A 20679-nucleotide genomic window follows, 5' to 3' on the forward strand; every position below is an offset into this window, starting at 1 on the left:
TGATGGAGGGTGGGCAGAACAGTGATGATGAGGTTGAGGATATTGTCTTCCTTTTGAGTTGGTTCTTTCATGTGCTGTAAGTGGTTCAGAGTGTCTAATAGATGGTAGAAATTGTCTTTCATTAACTTGGATGCTGGATTACCAGAGATGTTGAATTCTGCAAGGAAGATGATGTTGCCATGCGTGAGAGACTTGTGGTGACCACATCTGTGAAATATTCAATGAAGGAAGTGTTGTGTGCTCTATGGATGAGCTGAAAAGTGACAGTGTCCATTGAGGAGAGTGGGAAGTGACACGAGAGGTTTAGGAATGTTGAAGTGATCCTTAATAAAAACAGCATTCTTTTAAAACCTAATTTCTGTTGCCCCCTTTGATGGTTCCTATTCTGCTTTGTGACAGATGGTTTCACAAGTGGGATCAATAGGGAAAGATTAAAAGGTCCCACCAAGCCCACTTCTAAAAGTTGTTATGGGCACCAATAGATCTAATCTTCAATTCAAGTCAACATTGGGGTTAGCTGGGTTAAATGTTTATACTGTTGATGATGTGGACATTTCAACTCTGAGAAATGGTCATGGTCATCCGTGGCCTAAGGGTCCAACTCCCTAGCAGAAAATATAAGTGGATATTGGCAAAGTCAAACATAGCTGCAAAGTATGGCAGAACTGTCAGGGCTTCAGTGGTGGATAAGGATTGACGAGGGCTAATCAATGTGTTACTCTTCAACTATAGGAAGTATATGTAGTACAAGAGAAGGACCTGGCTGGTCAGCTTGAAGAAGATCTTGCGCTTAGAAACTGGTCCCCGGTATTAAGTGTGTTATAAAAGAACAATTATAATGATATCTTCCTTAAACCCACTGTGCAGGCGGTCACAGAGTGAGTGACTGCGGGACGAGAAAGGGTTGTGATCTCAAGGGTAGACACACCTCAATTCTACTTTTCATGCTCACCTAGAAGATGTCTGGTTCAGTTTGTCACTTGACACTGCAAGGTTAAGGATTCCCCCTCAGGATGGCTGAGGGCCACACTTTTTCTGTGATTTAACGTGTCAGTCAGAACCACCTCCCTAGAAACTCAGCCAACCCACTCGAAAGTTCTGACCGTGTTCATCCTGACCACTTAGAATGGTAGTAACGGAAGCAAATAGCTACATCTTCGTGTGGTTTCCTGCTCTGAAAGTGTTTTAAACAATAAACTAATGCTGAGCAAAACAGTTTCACATTGCACAATTATTCTTGTCACGTCTTCATCCAAACACAGCGCAGCCTTAATTCTGCACGTTTTATTTAATGCCTTTTCAAGGTAACCTTGCACATCCAAAATGCCTTGCGCATTGGGATAACCAATCTGCACCAAGTTTATATAAAAGTCATGAACTGACTTGCTCTGAATATTAGTAGGGGATATCAATGGTTAGAGTAGGTTAGTCTCATGTTTTATTTTTAGTGCAACTCATCCCACAACTGGTGTAGTGGTGCAAAGTGATAACATCCTGTTATGCAAAGCCAAATTCAAAACCTTCGTTTATCTGGCATGTGTTCTATGCATTTCCAATATGGACATCTAATAGATTCAACCTGAGTCTCACACCTGAGTCTCACACTCTTGCTCACTGCGGGAATCAGTCTTTTATCATTATTGAAATGTGGTGCCTTAGCGAAAATGTGTATTTACAATTGATATTCTGAGTCACCTCGCCCTACAGGTCTTTGCACACCAGACTGGCATAGAATCTGAAAACCAAGCCTTCTGACCCGCTTGCACTTTGTCCAGATGTATGTCCTAGCTAAGCATAATGACCTAAACCTCGGGTTAGCCTTTGACCAAACCTATACCTTTCAACAGCAGAAAAGACAATTTCTTGATGATTGTAGATTATACTAGAAATTATCCAGAAGCACTTCTTCTTCTCAAAAACACCATCCAACAGATCATCAATATTTTAATTCTTTAATTAACTATTTTTCCTGGGTGGCTTTTGCCCAGAAGATCCTTATACCGCAAGGATCCAGATTCATTATTTGACTAATGACTGATTAAATACTCTGTTACACATTGACAATCTCCATACCTCCCATCGATTGACACAAAATGGATGGCTTAGTTGAAAGATGTAATCATACCGTGAAGGGCCTCCTTTGAAAGTTAGTAGATGAAGAAGTCAAGAATTGGGGGTGCTATATTGGCTTTGAGGAGGACTCCAAAAGCCCTGATAGGGTTTGCCTTGTCTTATAGACAGGACACCAAGATGCCTTAACATGCTTAAAGAGGCATAGGATAGCAAGGAAGAGACAGGACAAAAAATCCCCCACTTGCTGTAGGTCACTCGAGAATAGTTGGGATTGGTGAGAGATCCAGTGAATTAACGCCTGCAGGAAAACAAAGATAGCATAAGCGATCGTACGACCACCAAGCCAACCTAAGGAAATTCCTTTTAGGAGATCAGGCTTTGGCGATCCATCCCCATCCTAAAATAAGCTCCAGGAGTAATGGCATGTACCCTACCAAGTCATTGAAGTTGTGAATACCTGAAATACCACGTGCACATGGATGCCCATCAGAAGGAGTCACACATTTACCACATTAAGTGGGTAAATAGCCCAGACTTATGGTCTACACAGTTCCTAGAAATACTCTCCATTTTTGTCATTGTTTTGCCATATTCCACCCATTCGCGGCACTATGCAATATACCACTTTTGCATATGTTTGCAGAGCGGGCACAGCAGCAACCAGCAACACTCTGTGAACAACAGAGCAGGTCATTTTGAAAAATGTTCCATGCTCCAATCCCGTGATGTTGGCTTCTTATCAAGCCAATCCAGCTTCCCTTTACTAAAGTTCACAGACACATTGCGGGTCCCTGAATGCGTATTGGACAATCAGGGGCTTGAAAATTACCCTGTCCATCTGGGGAGTGTTCAGGTGAACCCAACTATAACTATCATTATGGACACTTTCTGACAATATTAAATGTTTTTGACTAAAACTTTAGCTAACGTTAAACTACTAAAAACATTTGCACCAACCAAGAAAAAACACTAATTCAGTCGAAGCCTGTTCTTTCGAAACTTCATAAGACTTGCTTTAAATATTAGGTACCTCATATCTATGCTACGGTTAAAGTGAACATTTTGAAATTGTGGTGCAGTATGAATTGAGATTGAATGTGTAATGTTATGGACTTGGTTTGTGTCCGGGGGTGGGGGGGGCGGAGCTGATTTGGACAGAATATGTGTACCTTAACATTGCCATTTCCAAAAATCATAGACTTTACAATGTGTTTCCTGTGAACTGAGTTTTCACACCTTGGCCTTGGCATCATCTCCACATCTGTGGAGCTCACCCATAAAACAAAACCTGAAACCTCCAGTAATCTACAGTCCAGATTAGCACACAACCTGAACTCCTAAACCTTGTATATAATACTCATGGCGCACGTTCACAGGTATAAACACAACTGAAGGTCGGTGGCTGGTAGGTTTTGAATTAATCAAAACCACTGTCATTGCCATGTCATTCCAGAAGGGGCAAATTTAGATGAAAATCAGGCTCAGTCCCATCCCTAAAGGGGCAGGCCTGTCCGAACTGGTAGGTCACATCCCTTCTGCACAAGACCACAAGCAACCTGTACTGCCCCCAACACACACAGCACAAATCATGGCCGCACAACTCTCCTAAAAGGTGCAGAGACATTACTGAGCATGTGCAGTACACAGTAATGTAGCCTAGCAAGCATCACTGTAGATAGAACAGATCAGAGTAGTACACGCATGTCTGATTTTTCATTTCCATGCTTCCAAGGAAACAGGAACATCTCTTGGGATTTTTGTGAATCGATTAATGGAACTAGGCAGAAAAGACAGGGCAAGCAGGCTCCGTAGGAAAAATGAAATCTTTTTAATTAAGTTTAAGGCAATCTATTACAAACCACATTCGACACAAAATATAGAATACTGTACAAGTGTAGGAGCGTTAGTTTAAAAAAGGTTGACCAGCATGCAGAGAAAAAAACATGAGAAGAGAAAATGCGAGCGAAACAACAAAGAAAAGAGGAAGCTGGAGGCAGAGAATGAGAAAAAGCAAAGGGTGGAAGCACACAGCGAGTGTCAGGCAGAAGAGAGGAGTTAAGGGGGGGAGGGGGGAGGGAGAGAGAGAGAGAGAGAGAGAGAGAGAGAGAGAGAGAGAGAGAGAGAGTTAGTTACAAGAAGAGAGGGTTGAAGGTGAAAACAGAACAAGGGTGAAAAACCAAGTAACAGCGGAAGACATGAGGTTAGATGATGGACGCCACCCTTTGGGAGGCTGAGGGACTGTACTGAAGGAGAGGGAGAACGAGAGATGCCAAAACAAGAACCCAGGAAAAGAGTGAGAGAAAAAAGATAGGATGGGGGATGTGGACATAGGAGGAAGACCGCCAGAGAGACACGGAGTAGGAAGGTGAAAACAAGAGAGTGGAGGTGGCAGCGGAGCGAGTTCCGTGAGCAAAGAGAATAGGAGTGAGCATTTTGAAAATAAGGACAACAGTTGAGAGAGGGAAGTGGGTAGTGGCGCAAGAGAGGCACAATGCAGTTTGGAGATGAAGGGGTTATCTGATGTGATAGAGAAAGGTAGGGCAAGGAGGTGAAGGAAAGTAGTGGGAGGTGTCAAATGCGAGGGAAAGGTTGAGAGAGAAGAGGTGTAGAAAAAACAAATTTGGTTCGAGATAGCAAAACAAAAGGAAATGTATGAGAAGGAATACAAGGGGATCAGGAGAGGAGAACCCACACCGAATAGAAAGATGCAGAATATTGTCAGGAAGCAGAGGAAAGGGAATTAAAAGAGAGAAGAGGATCAAGCGTTGGCAGAGACAGGGAGTAAGGGAGAATAGCGGAGGAGGAAACAAGGATCTGAGAAGGAGTTAGAGGTTCAAGCGGCTTCTACAACAGAGAGAAACTGGAGATACAGGGGAGTAAAGAGGAATAGCAGAGGAGGAAACAAGGAACTGCAAATGAGTTAGAGGTGCAAGGGGCTTCTATAACAGAGAGAGAGGGGAGTAAGGAAGAAGAGTCGAGAATGAAGCAAGAGGCTCAGGAGAAATTACAGGTGCAAGGAGCTTCTACAACAGAGAGAAACCGGTGAGACAGGGGTGTAAGGAGGAATAGTGGAGGAGGAAACAAGGAACTGCAAAGGAGGTAGAGGTGCAAGGGGCTTCTATAACAGAGAGAGAGGGGAGTAAGGAAGAAGAATCGAGAAGGAAGCAAGAGGCTGAGGAGAAATTACAGGTGCAAAGAGCTTCTACAACAGAGAGAAACCCGAGAGATAGGGGAGTAAGGAGGAATAGCGGAGGAGGAAATAAGTAACTGCAAAGAAGTTAGAGGTGCAAGGGGCTTCTACAACAGAGAGAGACAGGGGAGTAAGGAAGAAGAGTTGAGAATTAACCAAGAGGCTGAGGAGAAAGTACAGGTTAGCTCTGCAATGACAAGAGCAACAGAGGGAAACAGATGAATAAGGGAGAATAGCCACGGATGAAGTGAGAAACAGAGGAGTTAGAGGCGCACACAGCTTCTACAACAGAGAGAAACAGTAGAGACAGCTGAGCAAGGGAGAATGGTCACAGATGAAACAGGATAGAGGAACAGAAAACTGAGAACAAGTTGGGGGTGTAATGGCATGAGCAATGAATTTCTACCACAGAGAGAAACAGAAGAGACAGGGTAGTAAGAAGGAATAGCTGATGATGAAGTGAGAAACTGAGAATGAGTTTGCGCTGCAATGACAAGAGCAGGGAACTTCTACAACGGAGGGAAAAAGAAGAATAAGGGAGAAGAGCCACGGATGAAGTGAGAAACAGAGGAGGTAGAGGCGCAAGTAGCTTCTACAACAGAGAGAAACAGTAGAGAAAGCTGAGCATGGGAGAATGGTAACGGATGAAATAGGAAACTGAGACCAAGTTGGAGGTGTAATGGCATGAGCAATGAACTTCTACCACAGAGAGAAACAGGAGAGACAAGGCAATAAGGAAAAAGAGTCGAGAATGAAGCAAGAACCTGAGAAGGAATGACGGATGTAAGGAGCTTCTACAAAAGAGAGAAACAGGAGAGACAGTAGAGTTGGGGAGAATGGCCGAGGATAAAGCAAGACAGTGAAAATGATTTGGAGGTGAAACGAAAAGAGCAAGGAGCTTCTACAACAGAGAGAGACAGAAGAGTAAGGGAGAATAGCTGTAAATGAAGCGAGAAACTGAGAAAGAGAGAATCAGGAGAGAGCGCAGTGGGAAAGATGCAGTGTTAAGAGATTATGGCAAATCGAGTAGCATAAATGTTCAAAGATGCATGCTGAAATACTGCACATTGTCTGATTCACAGAGTATCAAAAGAGGAAGGTTTTTAAGGAGGGTATGGGAACTGGGGAGGGTTATGCAGGAGGATGGTTATCAATGTCAGACATCTTGGCTTTCTTTTGAGGCATTTGACAGGAAAAGGGAGCTTTTCTTCAACATCGGTGACCTGCTCCAATGCTACCACCATGCAGAGGGCTCAGCACATCTCCCAGTATCTCCCTGAACCTCTTTCAATATTGAAATGACAATTCCTGAAATCGTGAGGTCCGGTCGTGGAATTATTTTGTGCTAATCATCAGCAACAGTGAAAGGGATTCAGGAAGTGGCTGTGCCGTTTGTGTCATAGCTTACTTAGCCTGGCAGGAATGAGCTCTGAAACAGAAGCTTTAATAAGCAGCCCAGAAATTAAAAGAAGATACAAATTTGCATTATTAAACTGCAAGCTATAGCCAGGAAAAGAAAAGGTACGCTCTTCGTCTGTTTATTTGCTTATCAATCTGTTATGTATATAGATGGGTTCCATCTGACATAGTGCGGTTCTGGTCACAATTCTATAAAGCTGTAATAGGGTTTATGTAGTTTTCTAGAAAATCAACTCGCCAATTGTTTTTTACCACTGAAAGATACATAGTGCATTGGGTCAAGCATATAAAATGGGGTAAGAGGGGCTGGGATTGGTATGGGGGTCTCCCCCTGCTCTTGGCGGTACCAAATTCATAGAAAATGTAGTAGAAACAAGTTTGACTAGTTAATTTTTCTTACCATATCACATATATCCCTGTCATTAGATCCTTGCATTTAAAGGTGGAGATGGAAATTCAAATCGAATTCAAAGTGCAGTGTTGTGAAACTTTGGTCCTGAAGGCAGAATTCTCAGTGGTCCTCTCCTGGCAATCCTGACCCTACTATTCCCATATCAGACATGTTCAGAAGAAAATGCAGGGAGACAGTCAACAGGCGGCCATTTACAGTCTCTGTGTATCTCCCTTAGAAGAATGACTCCTATTGGTCACTTTCAAATGAGTGTAGGGAAACCTAAGGGAAGAGTACTTCTAGTTTTGTTGTAAGAAGTGTCCACCGAGTCCTTAATAAATCCTACTGTCACTTGTGCTTTTTTTGCTACAGACTTAAAATGCCCTTTAGCACCTCTTACAATTGTTAAAGGAACAATAGTCAACTTTTTAAAAATACACTTAGAAATTTTATAAAAGTCTGAAGTGGTAATTAAATATAATCCAAGTGATTTCAGATTCAGTATCTCTTACTGGTGAAAGAAGAGCCCGGCATTCCCTGGGAAAATCCTTACTCATGGAAGCACATGTTTTATGGAACAGAGCCCATAATTCTGAGTTTTTACTTTTGGGCCGGATATTTCTCCTACCTGCAGGTGGGTCTATTGCAGACAGTGAAGGAGCCTTGTATATATGGGTATTGATACCCTGGATTATTTCATTCATGTGTCAGTTTCACTAGAAGGCAGGCAATGTTGTGTCACTCAGGGTGAGGGAGAATGTGCTGCTATTGAGTGATTCACTGATGGTGAGCGCGGGTTTTAGCGTCATATTGCTCGCTGTTTGTGAGGGACAGTTTGGCCGTGTTGAAAGAGAGAGGAATGGTTTGATTCTGTTTCGATGCGCGGTAAGATATTGCTGGCTCCACGGTGTGGCGGGCGTGTCTGTGCCTGTGCTTTCTTTCACTTGATTGTTCAAGTGAACAGAACTTGAGTGCTCCGGGCACCCTTGGACTACCACCTGGGCAGCTTTCAAGTAATGGGCAAGCAGTCTATTTCAAATGGCAAAGACCAGGAAAGCAGGCTGTGGCCACCATGAAAAAAAGCGTTGAAAGATTAGTCTGGAAGCAGTGTGTAAGGGCCGAGAAGCCTACTCCAGGCGCATGTTAAATCAGCAAAGCCAGACCCAGACCCAACCCAACCACTGGATCATGTAAATTCCCGGATCATCGGGATCGAAGGCATCATCCAATGGCAAAAGACATTCATTGAGGGAACAGGCAACAGTAGCCAAGAGTCTAGACACTGTACATGAGCAACCAGGCAAGGGAAAGAGGAAACACTTCATAAAACAGGCAAAAAATCTCATTCACATACTGAAAAAGGAACAAAATACTGCAAAAGGTCAGAGGTTCAGCAACCACTTTGGGAAGGAAGAGGATTGAGGCAATAAACGTTAACACCAAGAATTACTAGGTGCAAAAAGGAAGAAACACAACAGTAAAGACTGAATCATGTGTATGACCACCATCTTTACAGGAAGTGATGTCGCTGAGGCGGGGCATCATTCCGCCCCTCCTTCTCTCACTGCAGTCCATCGGAAATGAGGCAAATCCTGCTTCTCGCTAGTACTCTCTGTGACTCTGTCGATCAAGGTTTAGAGAACCCCAGCTATCCTTTCAAACGCAATGTTTTCCCAACGGGTTGGTGGGTCAGCTAGATTAACGTTCTCGCTCGCTCTCCATCTGGCTCTGGGGGGCAAACACAGCAACATACAAGACACTTTCCAAGAGCGCTCTTGCTATCTGGGGATGCGTCTGAAGATGAACAGCTGAAACGACAAGATGTCCCGGGCCCAACTTGGTTGAGCTGTTTTTCTGAGAACCTCCGCCATTGCTAGATTTGCGTCTGGAGGGTATGACCCGGTGGAGTGTAGGGTGGTGGGGCAGGATTGGGTTTGATGCCACGGGCTTTCATGTAGGATATAAACTGGTCCGGAATCTCCGCCAAGACATCTTTGGCCAGCCGAGCCATACTGAGTACGTGGTTCCCCGTACGGTCGATGTAATCACGGAACGGGACAAACTGCAAGAAAAGATGGCATACGGGTAAGGGGTTAAGGCGCAGCAAAATATACAAGATTAATCTGGTGGACGTGCAAATCCAATTGAGGCCTAATCACACCCAATGATAAAGATTATAAAGATTATCAAAGTGTCCCAAAACCAGAATAGTGACCGATTTATTTTCGTCATTATAGAAAGAGTTACATGGCGGGCACCACAGCTCAAAGGAGGGTGTTCCCAGTGTCCCTTAGAACACAAGAACCTCATTAAAAATCAGTGTGCCACATGAAAGGGCAATCCATAGGTAACGATTACCCCATAAACTGAGCAACCAGGGAGATTAGCAGTAGTGAGATATCATTCATAAACAAAACAGAGGTCTGCAACCTGGCTCTCCAGATGTTATGGAATACAACTCCCATCAGTCTAGCCAGCATAGTCAATGGGGAGTCATCATGGGATTCGTAGTGCGAATACATCTGGAGAGCCATAGGTTGCAGACCCCTGAGGCACTTCATGTAAGAACCACTCCTTACAGGGATCTGTACCCAGTGTGAACATCTTACTCTGTTAGGATTCATTCCCATGGAAAAACATGTATGTTCAATCTACTGAGCCAAATGCAAATTCAGAGAGTGAATATCAGCATGCATTAAAAAAACTGCAACTACAGTCTCACTACACACACACATCTAACAGCAATTCCGAACCATTTTATACAAAGTTGTTCATTGAATGTCCTTTTTACATAACATGTTAGTAATTATTTCTAAATACATGTATTTTAGTTTCTGCTTTACAAATTCACAAACAAATAATTAAACATGGCAACAGTACCAAATGTGGTAATAGCACATGGGTGGGAAAACAGTGCCACAATGGGGCAATAGCCTGCACACAGCGTGATTAGAACAAATTAGTTTGGGGCACAGCCAAGTGGAACTAGCACCAGGAGATGTAAGAGCATCAAAACGGGTCAATTGCCCCAGAACAGCGCCTATATCAGCATAAGTGGGGAATAACATGAAAGCAGGATTATGCCTCATGTCTGGGGCAATGGATAAAACGCATGGTATTAGCTCCAATACTAGGTAATAGCAAAACGATGGGGTACCAGCACCATAAGAGGGCACAGTCACATGGCTGCAGTAATAGTGTTACAATGCGGAAAGGACCAGTGCTTAATTTGTGGGGGTGGTTGCCGGTCCCCAACACCGGAACTCTTTTTTGGGGACCGGAACATCATTGGGCGGCTGCCGCACGTGTAATTCCTTTGTTTGCACACTTAAACTAGTTTCATGATCATCATAAATCATTCTGCTGCTGCTCTCCTTGCAGAGACATGGCTGGCTCATGGCTGGCTGGGCCTACAGAGTACAACAACAACAACAGCCAATGAAAACCAACATTCTGTTGTTACTATGCAGTATCTGATACATTCTGTATAGTAACACAGAATGCACAGTTTTCAATGGCTGTGTTTTTAACTTGTTGACTCCAGGCTCCAGCCAGTGAAATGACTGGATGATGTGAGTGTGTGGGGTGGGTGTCACGTGGGTCTGTTGTTGAGCAGAGACAGGAGCACACTTGTTAAGACGTGGTGAGGGTGAGACTCGTGTTCTGTTTGTGCTCCGCCTCCGCGTCCAGGCCTACTTGAGTTCCTCAGGGGCAGGCCAGGCCGTGCCGTGCTTGCTGAACAACGCAGTGCCGTCGGCGGTAAGGTAAGTGAAGAAAGTTAACTTGTTGACTCAGACTGTCTTTTTTTCTATCTGTTCGGGCCTGCAGTGCCGCCGCGTCTCTGCTCGCTGCCGTGAATGTACGTGATGCTCAGTTCTGTGACATGCACGGCGGCGGTCCCTGTGTGCACGCGCCCGCCATCCATATGATGGGGAGTGCAGTGCGACCCCCCCGCACACCCGCCCCCCCCAACTTTGACCGCGGCTGCCGGTGTCGTGAAATGCAATGCAGCATGCTGCATGCATTGCGGGCGCAGCGGTGTGAGTGCCACTGCTGCCGCAGCTGTTGCCCACCCCGTGGCCACCATGCCTTCTCCACAGCCAGGCTGGCACCTGGCCCGAGTGCCGGAGTCTGACTCAGCAGCAGGCCGCGGCCCGCGAGGCAAATGCGAGCAGACCGCAGCCCGCGAGGAGAATGCGAGCGGGCCGGCGGCGGCAGCACTGGCTAATGGGATCATGATCTGCATGCATCAATATTGATGATGCAGATGATCCCATAGCCAGTGCGGCCGCCAGCCGCTGCCCGCAATAACAAGCCGAGCGCGATGAAGGTCGGAAAGCGCCCCGCCCCCGCGGCAGCCTTGTTCTTTCCCCTCTTGGGAAACTGCAATGCTTTAAACAAGTGTGCTCAACTTTGTGAGGCTCAGAAGAGCCATCTGATGAGCAGTCCAACCAAATGCACAGGCAAGCTGGTGCTACGTGGGTAACATTGGGATATGAAGCAATATGTATAGGTGGAGGCTGCACCACCCTCCTATTACCACACCTCCACCGTTGTGAGGCGGACTTACATTTCCATCCAGCACAAACTTCAATGTTGTACCTTTATAGTTGTCAGAGTACACAATTTGCATTATATGTTTACCTAATATGGGTCCAGAAAATGTATTAAATATCACTTTGGGAAAATACGTGTGGAGTGATTGTGCAACTGTTTGTGATTATTTGATTATTGCTGCATACATTAACTTACATTAATAGGCTCAATCTATAATAGTTATTAGGTTATTACATTAAGCAAGAGTGGAGAGTGTTGTTATATTCTGGTTATTAATGTTTCCTATATGTTATACGTGATCAGTTGGTTGACAGGCATACATGATAACTTTGCAAAGCCATAATGCTGCAATATTTTGAAGAGCATCCTTCTTTTAAGCCAGTACAACAGATTATCTGTCAAAACAGACATCAGCCATAGCATCAGTGGTCTTCCAGCCCTTAGTTATTAATGTAGATGTCCGCTTCCATTCGTATATTTCGATGAATCCAGATGGTGTTTTAGTACTAGAGTTTGGAGAACTGTGTTCAAATCTGTTTGTTTATACCTTAAGAAATATCTGGCAGCAGGTATTTATCAGACCATCAAGAATGTAATTGGTAAACAGCCAATTATCTCATGAAGGTTCTAAATCAAGTGGTATTGTTGCTTTATTTTCTGCCCATAAATGTAGTAGAATTGGAAGGGCATATTTTATGAAAAATGCAGCCAGTACTCAATTCAATGACCATACTGCTCATCGAATCCTGGGACCAACCGGACCACCACACGGGACTCTTGATTCACAAAGTGGACCTGCTTGCAGATGGAAGGTTAAGAAGGAAGCCCACCTGCTTCAAAACACTGCCTCCGAACCCCCATATCTGAATTTTTTTTGATATCCAAATAAATACTGATTCCACCCCTCAGCCATTTTGGTGAAGGGTGGAGGAATAGGGCCAGCACACCACCACACGGTTAATCGCTTCGAGTAAAGCACTGTAAAGAGTGGGTCACTTGGATGGCCATGTTGTATTCCCACCCCTATATCCATACTAGGAATGGAAAATATGAATAGAAACGCTTACCCATGATCTTTTCTAGTATTGCCACTTTAAGGCTAGCAGTAGTTTGAAATGGAACTTGCCTGTTGCGTGCGTTCCCCACACCTGGGCTGTGACAGGACAGACCAGGCTCAATTGAAGTGTTTTGCAAGGCAAGCCCACCCCACGGCACATCTCTTTTCTTAATTAGATATTAGCAATCTAATATGCTGCCCACATCCACTGTTGCTTTCAGGGAAGTAACAGCAGTTACGATCTAGCACTTTAAGAATAAAGATGTGTGCATCTGGCTCCAAATGTGTCCGCGCCTGATTGTGTGTAGCAGTTAGGCGGCTGTGTGGGTGGATAGCTCCAGACAAATTAAGAGCTTGGCAGGTTTGCTGAGGGACCAGGTGTGCTGGGCTAGCAAGATAGCTCAGCGGGTTTAGCACTGGCATCTGCCAATCAAAGTTGGTTGGTATTTCCACCCACATGGAGAACATGTCTTTCATCCAGGTCGCAAGGGTGAACGTAATTAACTATTTGAAGAGTGGTTTGGCTTGGTTGCAAAAAATGCCAGCAAACACTGTAGTGGGGCAAACAATAAAACAGAACAATTACCATGTGAGCAGGGAGAGCCACCCCATTACAATTTGCAATGGAGAATGGTTGTATAGCACAGCGCAACATTGGCTGCCTTTCCCCATCACCCCCACCCCCGTTAATTTTAAGTTAGAGCTTGGGTAAACTTTAAAGCATTATACTTTCTCAACCCATGTGTGCCCTTCCCCATCCATCCCACTACTAGCCTGTGCCAGCAGTTGCTGCAGCGCCAAACATGTGACATGGAGCAGCAGCAGTGTGATGGGCTGCTGGTGGGCCGATCTAGGTAGGTCTAGCACTGACCTTGCGCGGGGCCAATATTTTTTGGGCACTGGCACTTCTTATTTTACAAAATAAGCACTGGAATGGACCCAAAATGGACAGAGAGCCCCAAAGTCAGTTAATGGCACCATACTGTGCTAATGGCAAAGGGATGTGGTGACAGCCTTCAATTATGCAAAAGGCGCCACAATAGAGTAATACCTGTAACACATGGCAACTGCAACAACATAGGGCCGGAGTATCTCAATGGGGGTAATGACGGTTGGGCAATAGCATGAAAACATGCTAATAGCACATGTGTGGGTGATGCTCCCAAAACGGGGTAATAACACCAAGGCACTGTAATAGCACATGATTGGGGCAACAGTAATAGCATCAAACCGGGGTAATATTCTCGAAATGGTTGAGTGAAGTAACAGCGGACGGCTGAGGTAATAGACCATGCATTGGGTGATGGGCATGGGGTGGCAATAGCATTACATGGGATACGAGTATAACATGGAATAGTAGAACTTGAGGTGGCAATAGCACATGGGTGGATTAGTAACACATGCATGGATGAGGTAACAGCTTAAATGTGGTAATGTCCTCGAAAGGGCCTTATAGTGCATGATATGCCATTGTATGTGGCCTGTGGTTGATAAAGAAGGGCTCTGCTGAGGCAAATGTTAATTCACCATCGCGCTGCACATAGTACTTGCTGCACATAGTACTTGCTGCACATAGTACTTGCTGAACATAGTACTTGCTGCACATAGAACTTGTTTTGAATTCATGCTGCTGTCTGCATCTCTTAGATATCCGTCTTATTTACCACCGAGGAATAAAAGGCTAAGTAGCCAATAAATAGCATGACCCGGGCCTATACGCTACTCTCTGCAGCAGATGCATTAATTTACCAACCTTTAGTTCTGCAGCTGGTGTGATAATTCTCCACAGCACACTGTGCTGCAATGTGCTTCTTCGTTGTGAGCAGATTAAAATGGTGTGTGTGTTTTCGTAAACTGCCAGAGGACCCATTCCAACGTGTAGGTGCGTATCCAGTTCTAGGTTTTGCTTTGCATTCTGGGACTTGTAGTTCCACTTTTCCCATTATAAAACTCGAACTACCCGTCCCAGAATGCAAAGAAAATAACAGGATTGGATAAGCACCTACACATCGGAATGGGTCACGTTGGCAACGATGGTTCAGAACGGGGTTTAAACGTATCTTAACTTGGTTGTCCATGAAATAACCGAAAATAAAATAACGATGAGAAATGGACACATTTATGGACGAAAATGTATTTAGCTTTTTTTGCACTTTTCTTCTTTTAATAATACGGGCGGACACCCCCGCACTACTTACCCCTATCTTAACTTATACCCTTACCCTGCCCCCACATATGTATTGATTTAAAAAGTACAAAGGTTTGGCCACAAAACCTCCATAATTAATCCTTGTTGTTTTTGTATTGGGTTATTTCTGCGGATGCCTCTTAACTTCACATAATCATGGATGCAAGCCCTGATTTCCTTCAGATGCCATAACATTGATGCCATTAGGTGTCAGAGGACATGGGAGAAGCGAAACGATCATTGGGAGAAATGCAGCATGACCTTCTGCCTCACCACCCACAGCATTGCCATGTAAGATGCCATGAGGGCACTGGATGCCACGCATTCAGCCCAGGTGGGCATATGTGGATCCTTGTATTACATTCTGTCTCCATTGGCAGTGCCATGCGCATTGTAATTGATGCTCTTGCTGCTGACCTTTCTACTTGCTATGGCAGTACCATGCTTTCTGCCCTACCTTTGATGGTGTTGTCATGCATGGTGGCAGATGAGGACTCTGACATTTATTTATTTGCATTTATAAAGCGCACAGAGCTGCCCTGAGGCATCGTGGCGCGGTTACAGAAGGCTTGAACTTAACATAGGTAGGGTGTAACATTCGGTAGCAGGGGTACATTGACAGGGTAGGAGACAATGAGGTTATGCGTTGCTGTGGTTACAGTGCAAGCATACTATGCATGTTGGTTTGGAGACATTTAACAGAAAAGCAAGATTTTTAGGTTTTTATGAAAGGTGGTGTAGGATTGTTCATTCCTAAGTGAAGTTGGCAGGGCGTTCCAGTGTTTGGGTGCGAGATATTGGAAGCTGGACCCTCCGGCTCTGGTTCTTTTGAATGTGGGAACATAGATCTGGTTGGCGCGGTGAGCTCTGGTAGGTCTGATGGAGGTGTTGAGGGTGATTCTATCAGAGAGATAGGGTGGGGCATCTAGTGTGAGGCACCTGTGAGTGATGGCCATGGCTTTAGATAGTATGCGTTCCTTTATCGGTAGCCAGTGTACATTTTTCACTGGCTTGAGAGATGTGTTCTCTTTTGGGAATAGTCAGTGCCGCCCGGAGCGCGTTATTTTGCGTGATTTGTAGTTTTTTGATGTTGTTGACAGGTGCCTAGGAAGAGTGCATTACAGTAGTCCAGTTTGGTACCTATTGTGGCTCTGGCGATGGATAGGCAGTTTTTGGTAGATAGAAATGGTTTGACTGCGTTGATGATCTTGGCGGTGAGTGCTGAGGAGGAGGCTATGGCTTTAACCTGGCGGGACATGGATAGTGTGGCATCTAGGTGAACCCCCTAGGGTTTTGACAGTCTTGGAGACTGTGATGATGGAGTTATCGATGTGAAAGGATTTATATTGAGGGGGGAGTTTGTTGAGAGTTTCGCTGGTCCATACTATGAGGATCTCGGTTTTATCCCCATTTAGGCAAAGGCCGTTGGCAGCCATCCAGGTTTGGATGGCTGTGAAAATTTTGGTTAGGGCTGCTGCGTCTTCTTCATAAGTCCCTGTTAATGGGAGTAGTACCTGCGTGTCATCCGCGTAGTTGGTATACGCTATGTTGCGACAGTCGAGGTCATTGAAGAGTGGGAGGGTGAATATATTGTAGAGTGTAGGGACGGTGCAGGAGCCCTGCGGGATGCTGCATTGGATGATGGTGGGGGTTGCCGAGGCGGTTTCTGAAAAGACCTTCATGAGTCTGCCATTTAGGAACAATGCCACCCAAGCGATAGCTTCTGGGGAGAAATGTGCTTCATTTTTTAGGTGCATCCCTAGGATATCATGGTTGACAAGGTCAAAGGCGGTGGATAAGTCCAGCAGGAGAAGGAGTGCCGGTTTGCCTTTGTCCAAGATGTCCCCAAGTTGTATTTTTAAGTTGAGTAGGGCTTACTCTGTCCCATGACTTGGCCGGAATCCTGATTGTCGTTTACCTAGGATGTTGTTGGTTTCGAGGTATTCCTGTATTTGCGTGTACGCAACTTTGTCCAGAATCTTGAGCAGGAACGGCGCAGTGGTAATGGGCCTATAGTTATTAGCAACTTCTGGGTCAAGGGTAAGTTTTTTTAGAAGGGGGTGTACCCAGGCTTCTTTTAGACTATCTGGAACTTTGTTGGCGTTGAAGGAAGCATTGATGAAGGATTTGAGGAAGAGGGTGAGTGTTTCGGAGCAGTCTTTAATGAGGCTGGCTGGGCATGGGTCCCCTTTGCAGTTGGATGGTTTAATCCTGTTCATTATCTCAGAGACTTCTTGATCCGTGACTTCCCTGAATTTGAAGGGGGCAATGGTGGCTTTGGTCGGATGGGGCATTGCGTAGGAGGTGGGTGGGTGGGTAGGGGTGGTGGTGGGTTCAGAAAGTTGTGATAGGTTTTTGTGGTGTTCCTTGATTTTAGTTTGGAGGAGTTCAATTTTGTTCAGTAGTGCAGATTGTATAGAGTTGAGACTTGGTGGGTGGTGTGGTGAGTTCTTTGTAGATGGCGAAGAGTTATTTTGATTCAGAGCTTGCATTGGTAATTCTTTCGTTATAGGATGCTGATTTGGCTATGATTATGGCTTTTTTGTATTCAATGTCTGCAGGCATCACATGTGTGATACCTGCAGACATTGAAAGCACTGCCTGATGCAGCCGAACCACCGTGGTATCACATGAACGTGGTGGAATGGAGTGACCCAAAGGAGGAATGTTTGTGGCTGGGGAGGGAAGTGGAGAAAAGGAAGAGTTGAGACAGGGAAGGGATGGATGGAGGAAAAGTTGGTTGTGGGGGGCAGCACCGAAAATGAGGTAATATCAACAGAGAGCCGCTACCGGAGAGGCCCACCGGAGATCTGTGAGCCAGGAAATGGGTGAAGCATTCTCTCTACTGGCCGTCAGCTGCCAACACTGAGGGGGGTCTGCATCACTCCAGTTGCAAAAAGTCATTGGGCCTCATTACGACCCTGGCGCTAATGGGTTAACGGCGCCGTAAAAGGCTGCGGCGCCGTTAACCCATTAGCGCCTAATTACGAGGTCCCTTTGCGGGACCCAACCTTAATGGCTGGTCTAGACCAGCCGTTAAAGTAGGGACCCGCAAAGGGACCTTCGCGGTAAGTTTGGTACTGCAATTTGCGGTACCGTACTTGCTTAGCGCCTTCGCCATTCCCATTATACCCTATGGGGCAAAAATGGGAATGGGGAAGGGCCATGGGGAAATGGGGAAATACCGCCCTGCCAACCTTGGAATGGGGCGGTATTTCCCCATTTCATCATGGCGGACACGTTACGATACCGGCACCCACCATGGTGCTAATAGCGCCATGGTTTAGCGCCGGTATCATAATGAGGGCCATAGATCCATATTGGAAATATTTCAATTCTGTTTTGTGTCCTGCAGTTGTACCAATCATGGTGTCGAGGGCGCAAGAGAGGACCAACCACAAAGGTGTTCAGTTGAGTCCCTGTGGTTGTGATGAAATCCTGGCAGCACGTTCAAATAGTTTGAATTATTTTCTTGAATTATCCAAAACTTGAGAATCTGCAGTCCTGATCCATATTCAAAATGTGTCTCATTATAAAGAGCGGTTGAAATCACTCCTTTTCAGCCCTTTCCTATGGGCTGCTGGTGGCTATCACAAAAGCACAGAAATCATTCTTGTTATAAATTGTTACAGAAAGTTCCATTGTAGTGCCATTCTTTCGTCACTTTAAAAAGCTAAGCAAGTGGTGCCTAGAATAGAACTATCTAAGGGAAACCATGCATCTTCTAAGATGCAGTCACTGTAGGACTAGTGGTACATGACTCTTCATGGGCACTGCCAGTTTTAAGCGGGTACGCAGCAGGAAGCGAAACATAAAAGGGTGATTAGAAGAGGTGGATGGCACATTGCGCTTCCGGCTGTTGACCCACTGAGCAACAGCTCCCCCTGACGCCACGCCGAGTAGATCTTTGTTACCTGTATTGTCCCTGTAGCCAGAGTAGATCCTTTGCCTGTCTGCTCCCATCTGCCTCACAGTTTGTCCTGCCTCTGCAGGCTCCATACCCGGGGGACCATCATCTCCTGGGCCCATAGAGTCATCAGTACTTCTGGAGTCTGGAGGGGCTGCAGACAGTCACTGGTGTCTTGCCATCCTGTTCTGGGTGGGCTTGAGGTTCATGCTGGGGAGTTGGGGTTCTGGAGGTGGCCATGATTTGTTGCGCTCAACATGGCAGGAGGGAGTGCTGGCGGCGTATCTGGCCCACTTACTTTTGTTCACAGACACATCTAGACTACTTGTTTTTGTTCAATAACAGCGTGAATTTCAAAAATTGTGAAGGTGCTATATATCTAGACATTAATCTTCTCATATCCTCTTAAAGTACTTTCCTTACAGTTTGATCTCAGCTCATAGTGCTCATACATGTACCAAAAGCAGGCCTCAAACATACAATTAATTTGTGTACATGATGATCAACTCTAATGATATTGCCATTTTCTGGCACTGTTGTTTTTTTCTTCCTTCCTGGACTTTTCCTGTATGTGCCTCATATTTCTATGCATTGTGGCTCTACATATGTATTTTCTGTACTATCACACATGTGTAAGTGAGTCTTGTATTGCTAGCTGTTCATTCCAAGTATAATGTTATTCAACATTCTGATAGGTTTACATATATTATTTTACTGGCCAATATTACAGAATGAAAATGATGTACTTCTATGGTGCATGCTGCACTCATTGCACTCATTGCCTATGTGTATGTACTGTTAGGTTCCTGTATTAACAACACTCCAATATAATGTTTTGTTTAGATTCGTACATTTTTTAATACATGAAGTAGTCCATGAAGTAGTCCATGAGAGGTCTCCTGATCACCGCTGACATCTTTCTGCCAACATTGTAAGCACAACCCCTTGTAGGGACTTTTCATAAAAAATAATTTAATATGTGATGTTATCAGTGATGTCATCAATGGCATTTGTGATGTCATCTTTGATGTCCTGAGTGTTAGTCTTAGCAGTGCACAGAGGTGGCGTGTGTTATGATTTCTTAACTTACCATAACTGGCGAATTTCTGGGGTTTTCGGTTTCACTAGTAACCATAACGTCCCTTTAACAAAAGGTTTTTCACTGAATTACATAGGTTTTTATTAGTGCATTCATAGGTTTTTATTAGGTCATTCTACCCAAACAACACTTTCCATTAGTTCAACTTAACCATAACATTTACCAGTGCACCCTTTACTTGCTTCAAGTTCTTTATATTATACTCACCCCCAATGTAGCAGCTCTAGAGTCTGCGGACAGTACCAAATTCTGGAGACATAAAGTAGTATTCACAAAGTACAGAAGCACAGGGGACAACAGAAAATGTTGTACCCTTCAACCAACAAACACATACACATAAAACAACATTACTTATATTTTCTACACCCAAATATACCTTTTTGTACAAATCATAATTTGAAAATGTACAAATAATATTTTCTTTTAGATGCAATTTAATGGAATGCACCAAGCAGAAACCATAACTGTACACCTCATTTTATCACTTCATGTACAACTCTTCATAGAGACTCACATGCACCACACATACACCAGGCGCTCTTTCCAAAACAACATTTTACCAAATAGTAAGTACACAGTATTTATTTCTCTATTATTACCATTCATTATATAAACATTTCTTATAAGGAAAAAGCACTCCTTTTTATTTTAACAGAAATGGCAAACGCACTTGAATGGTTGGGAGATAACCTCCCAAAAGAGGAAAAGAGTGATGATGACATCTCTAATTGTAAACAATACATTTTTCAATATAAACAATAATCTAATTTGTAGAGAGCTATTAAAATAATAATTTAT

At 44.5% G+C, this 20679-nt stretch overlaps 1 protein-coding gene across 7 annotated transcripts in view; it reads right to left on the reverse strand.

Annotated features, from left to right (window-relative positions):
• Positions 1-3878: 3878 nt before the first annotated feature.
• LOC138521088 (copine-5) overlaps positions 3879-20679 on the reverse strand; it is a 1203840-nt gene continuing 1187039 nt past the window's right edge. For all 7 annotated transcript variants that reach the window (XM_069633646.1, XM_069633648.1, XM_069633647.1 and 4 more), the window contains one exon: positions 3879-9135. In XM_069633646.1, the coding sequence (XP_069489747.1) occupies positions 8947-9135 (189 nt within the window). In that variant the 3' untranslated portion in view covers positions 3879-8946. The remainder of the gene's footprint in view (positions 9136-20679) is intronic.

Source organism: Ambystoma mexicanum, chromosome 13 (genome assembly GCF_040938575.1).
Source record: "Ambystoma mexicanum isolate Mex_15411 chromosome 13, UKY_AmexF1_1, whole genome shotgun sequence".
Taxonomy (NCBI): Eukaryota; Metazoa; Chordata; class Amphibia; order Caudata; family Ambystomatidae; genus Ambystoma; species Ambystoma mexicanum.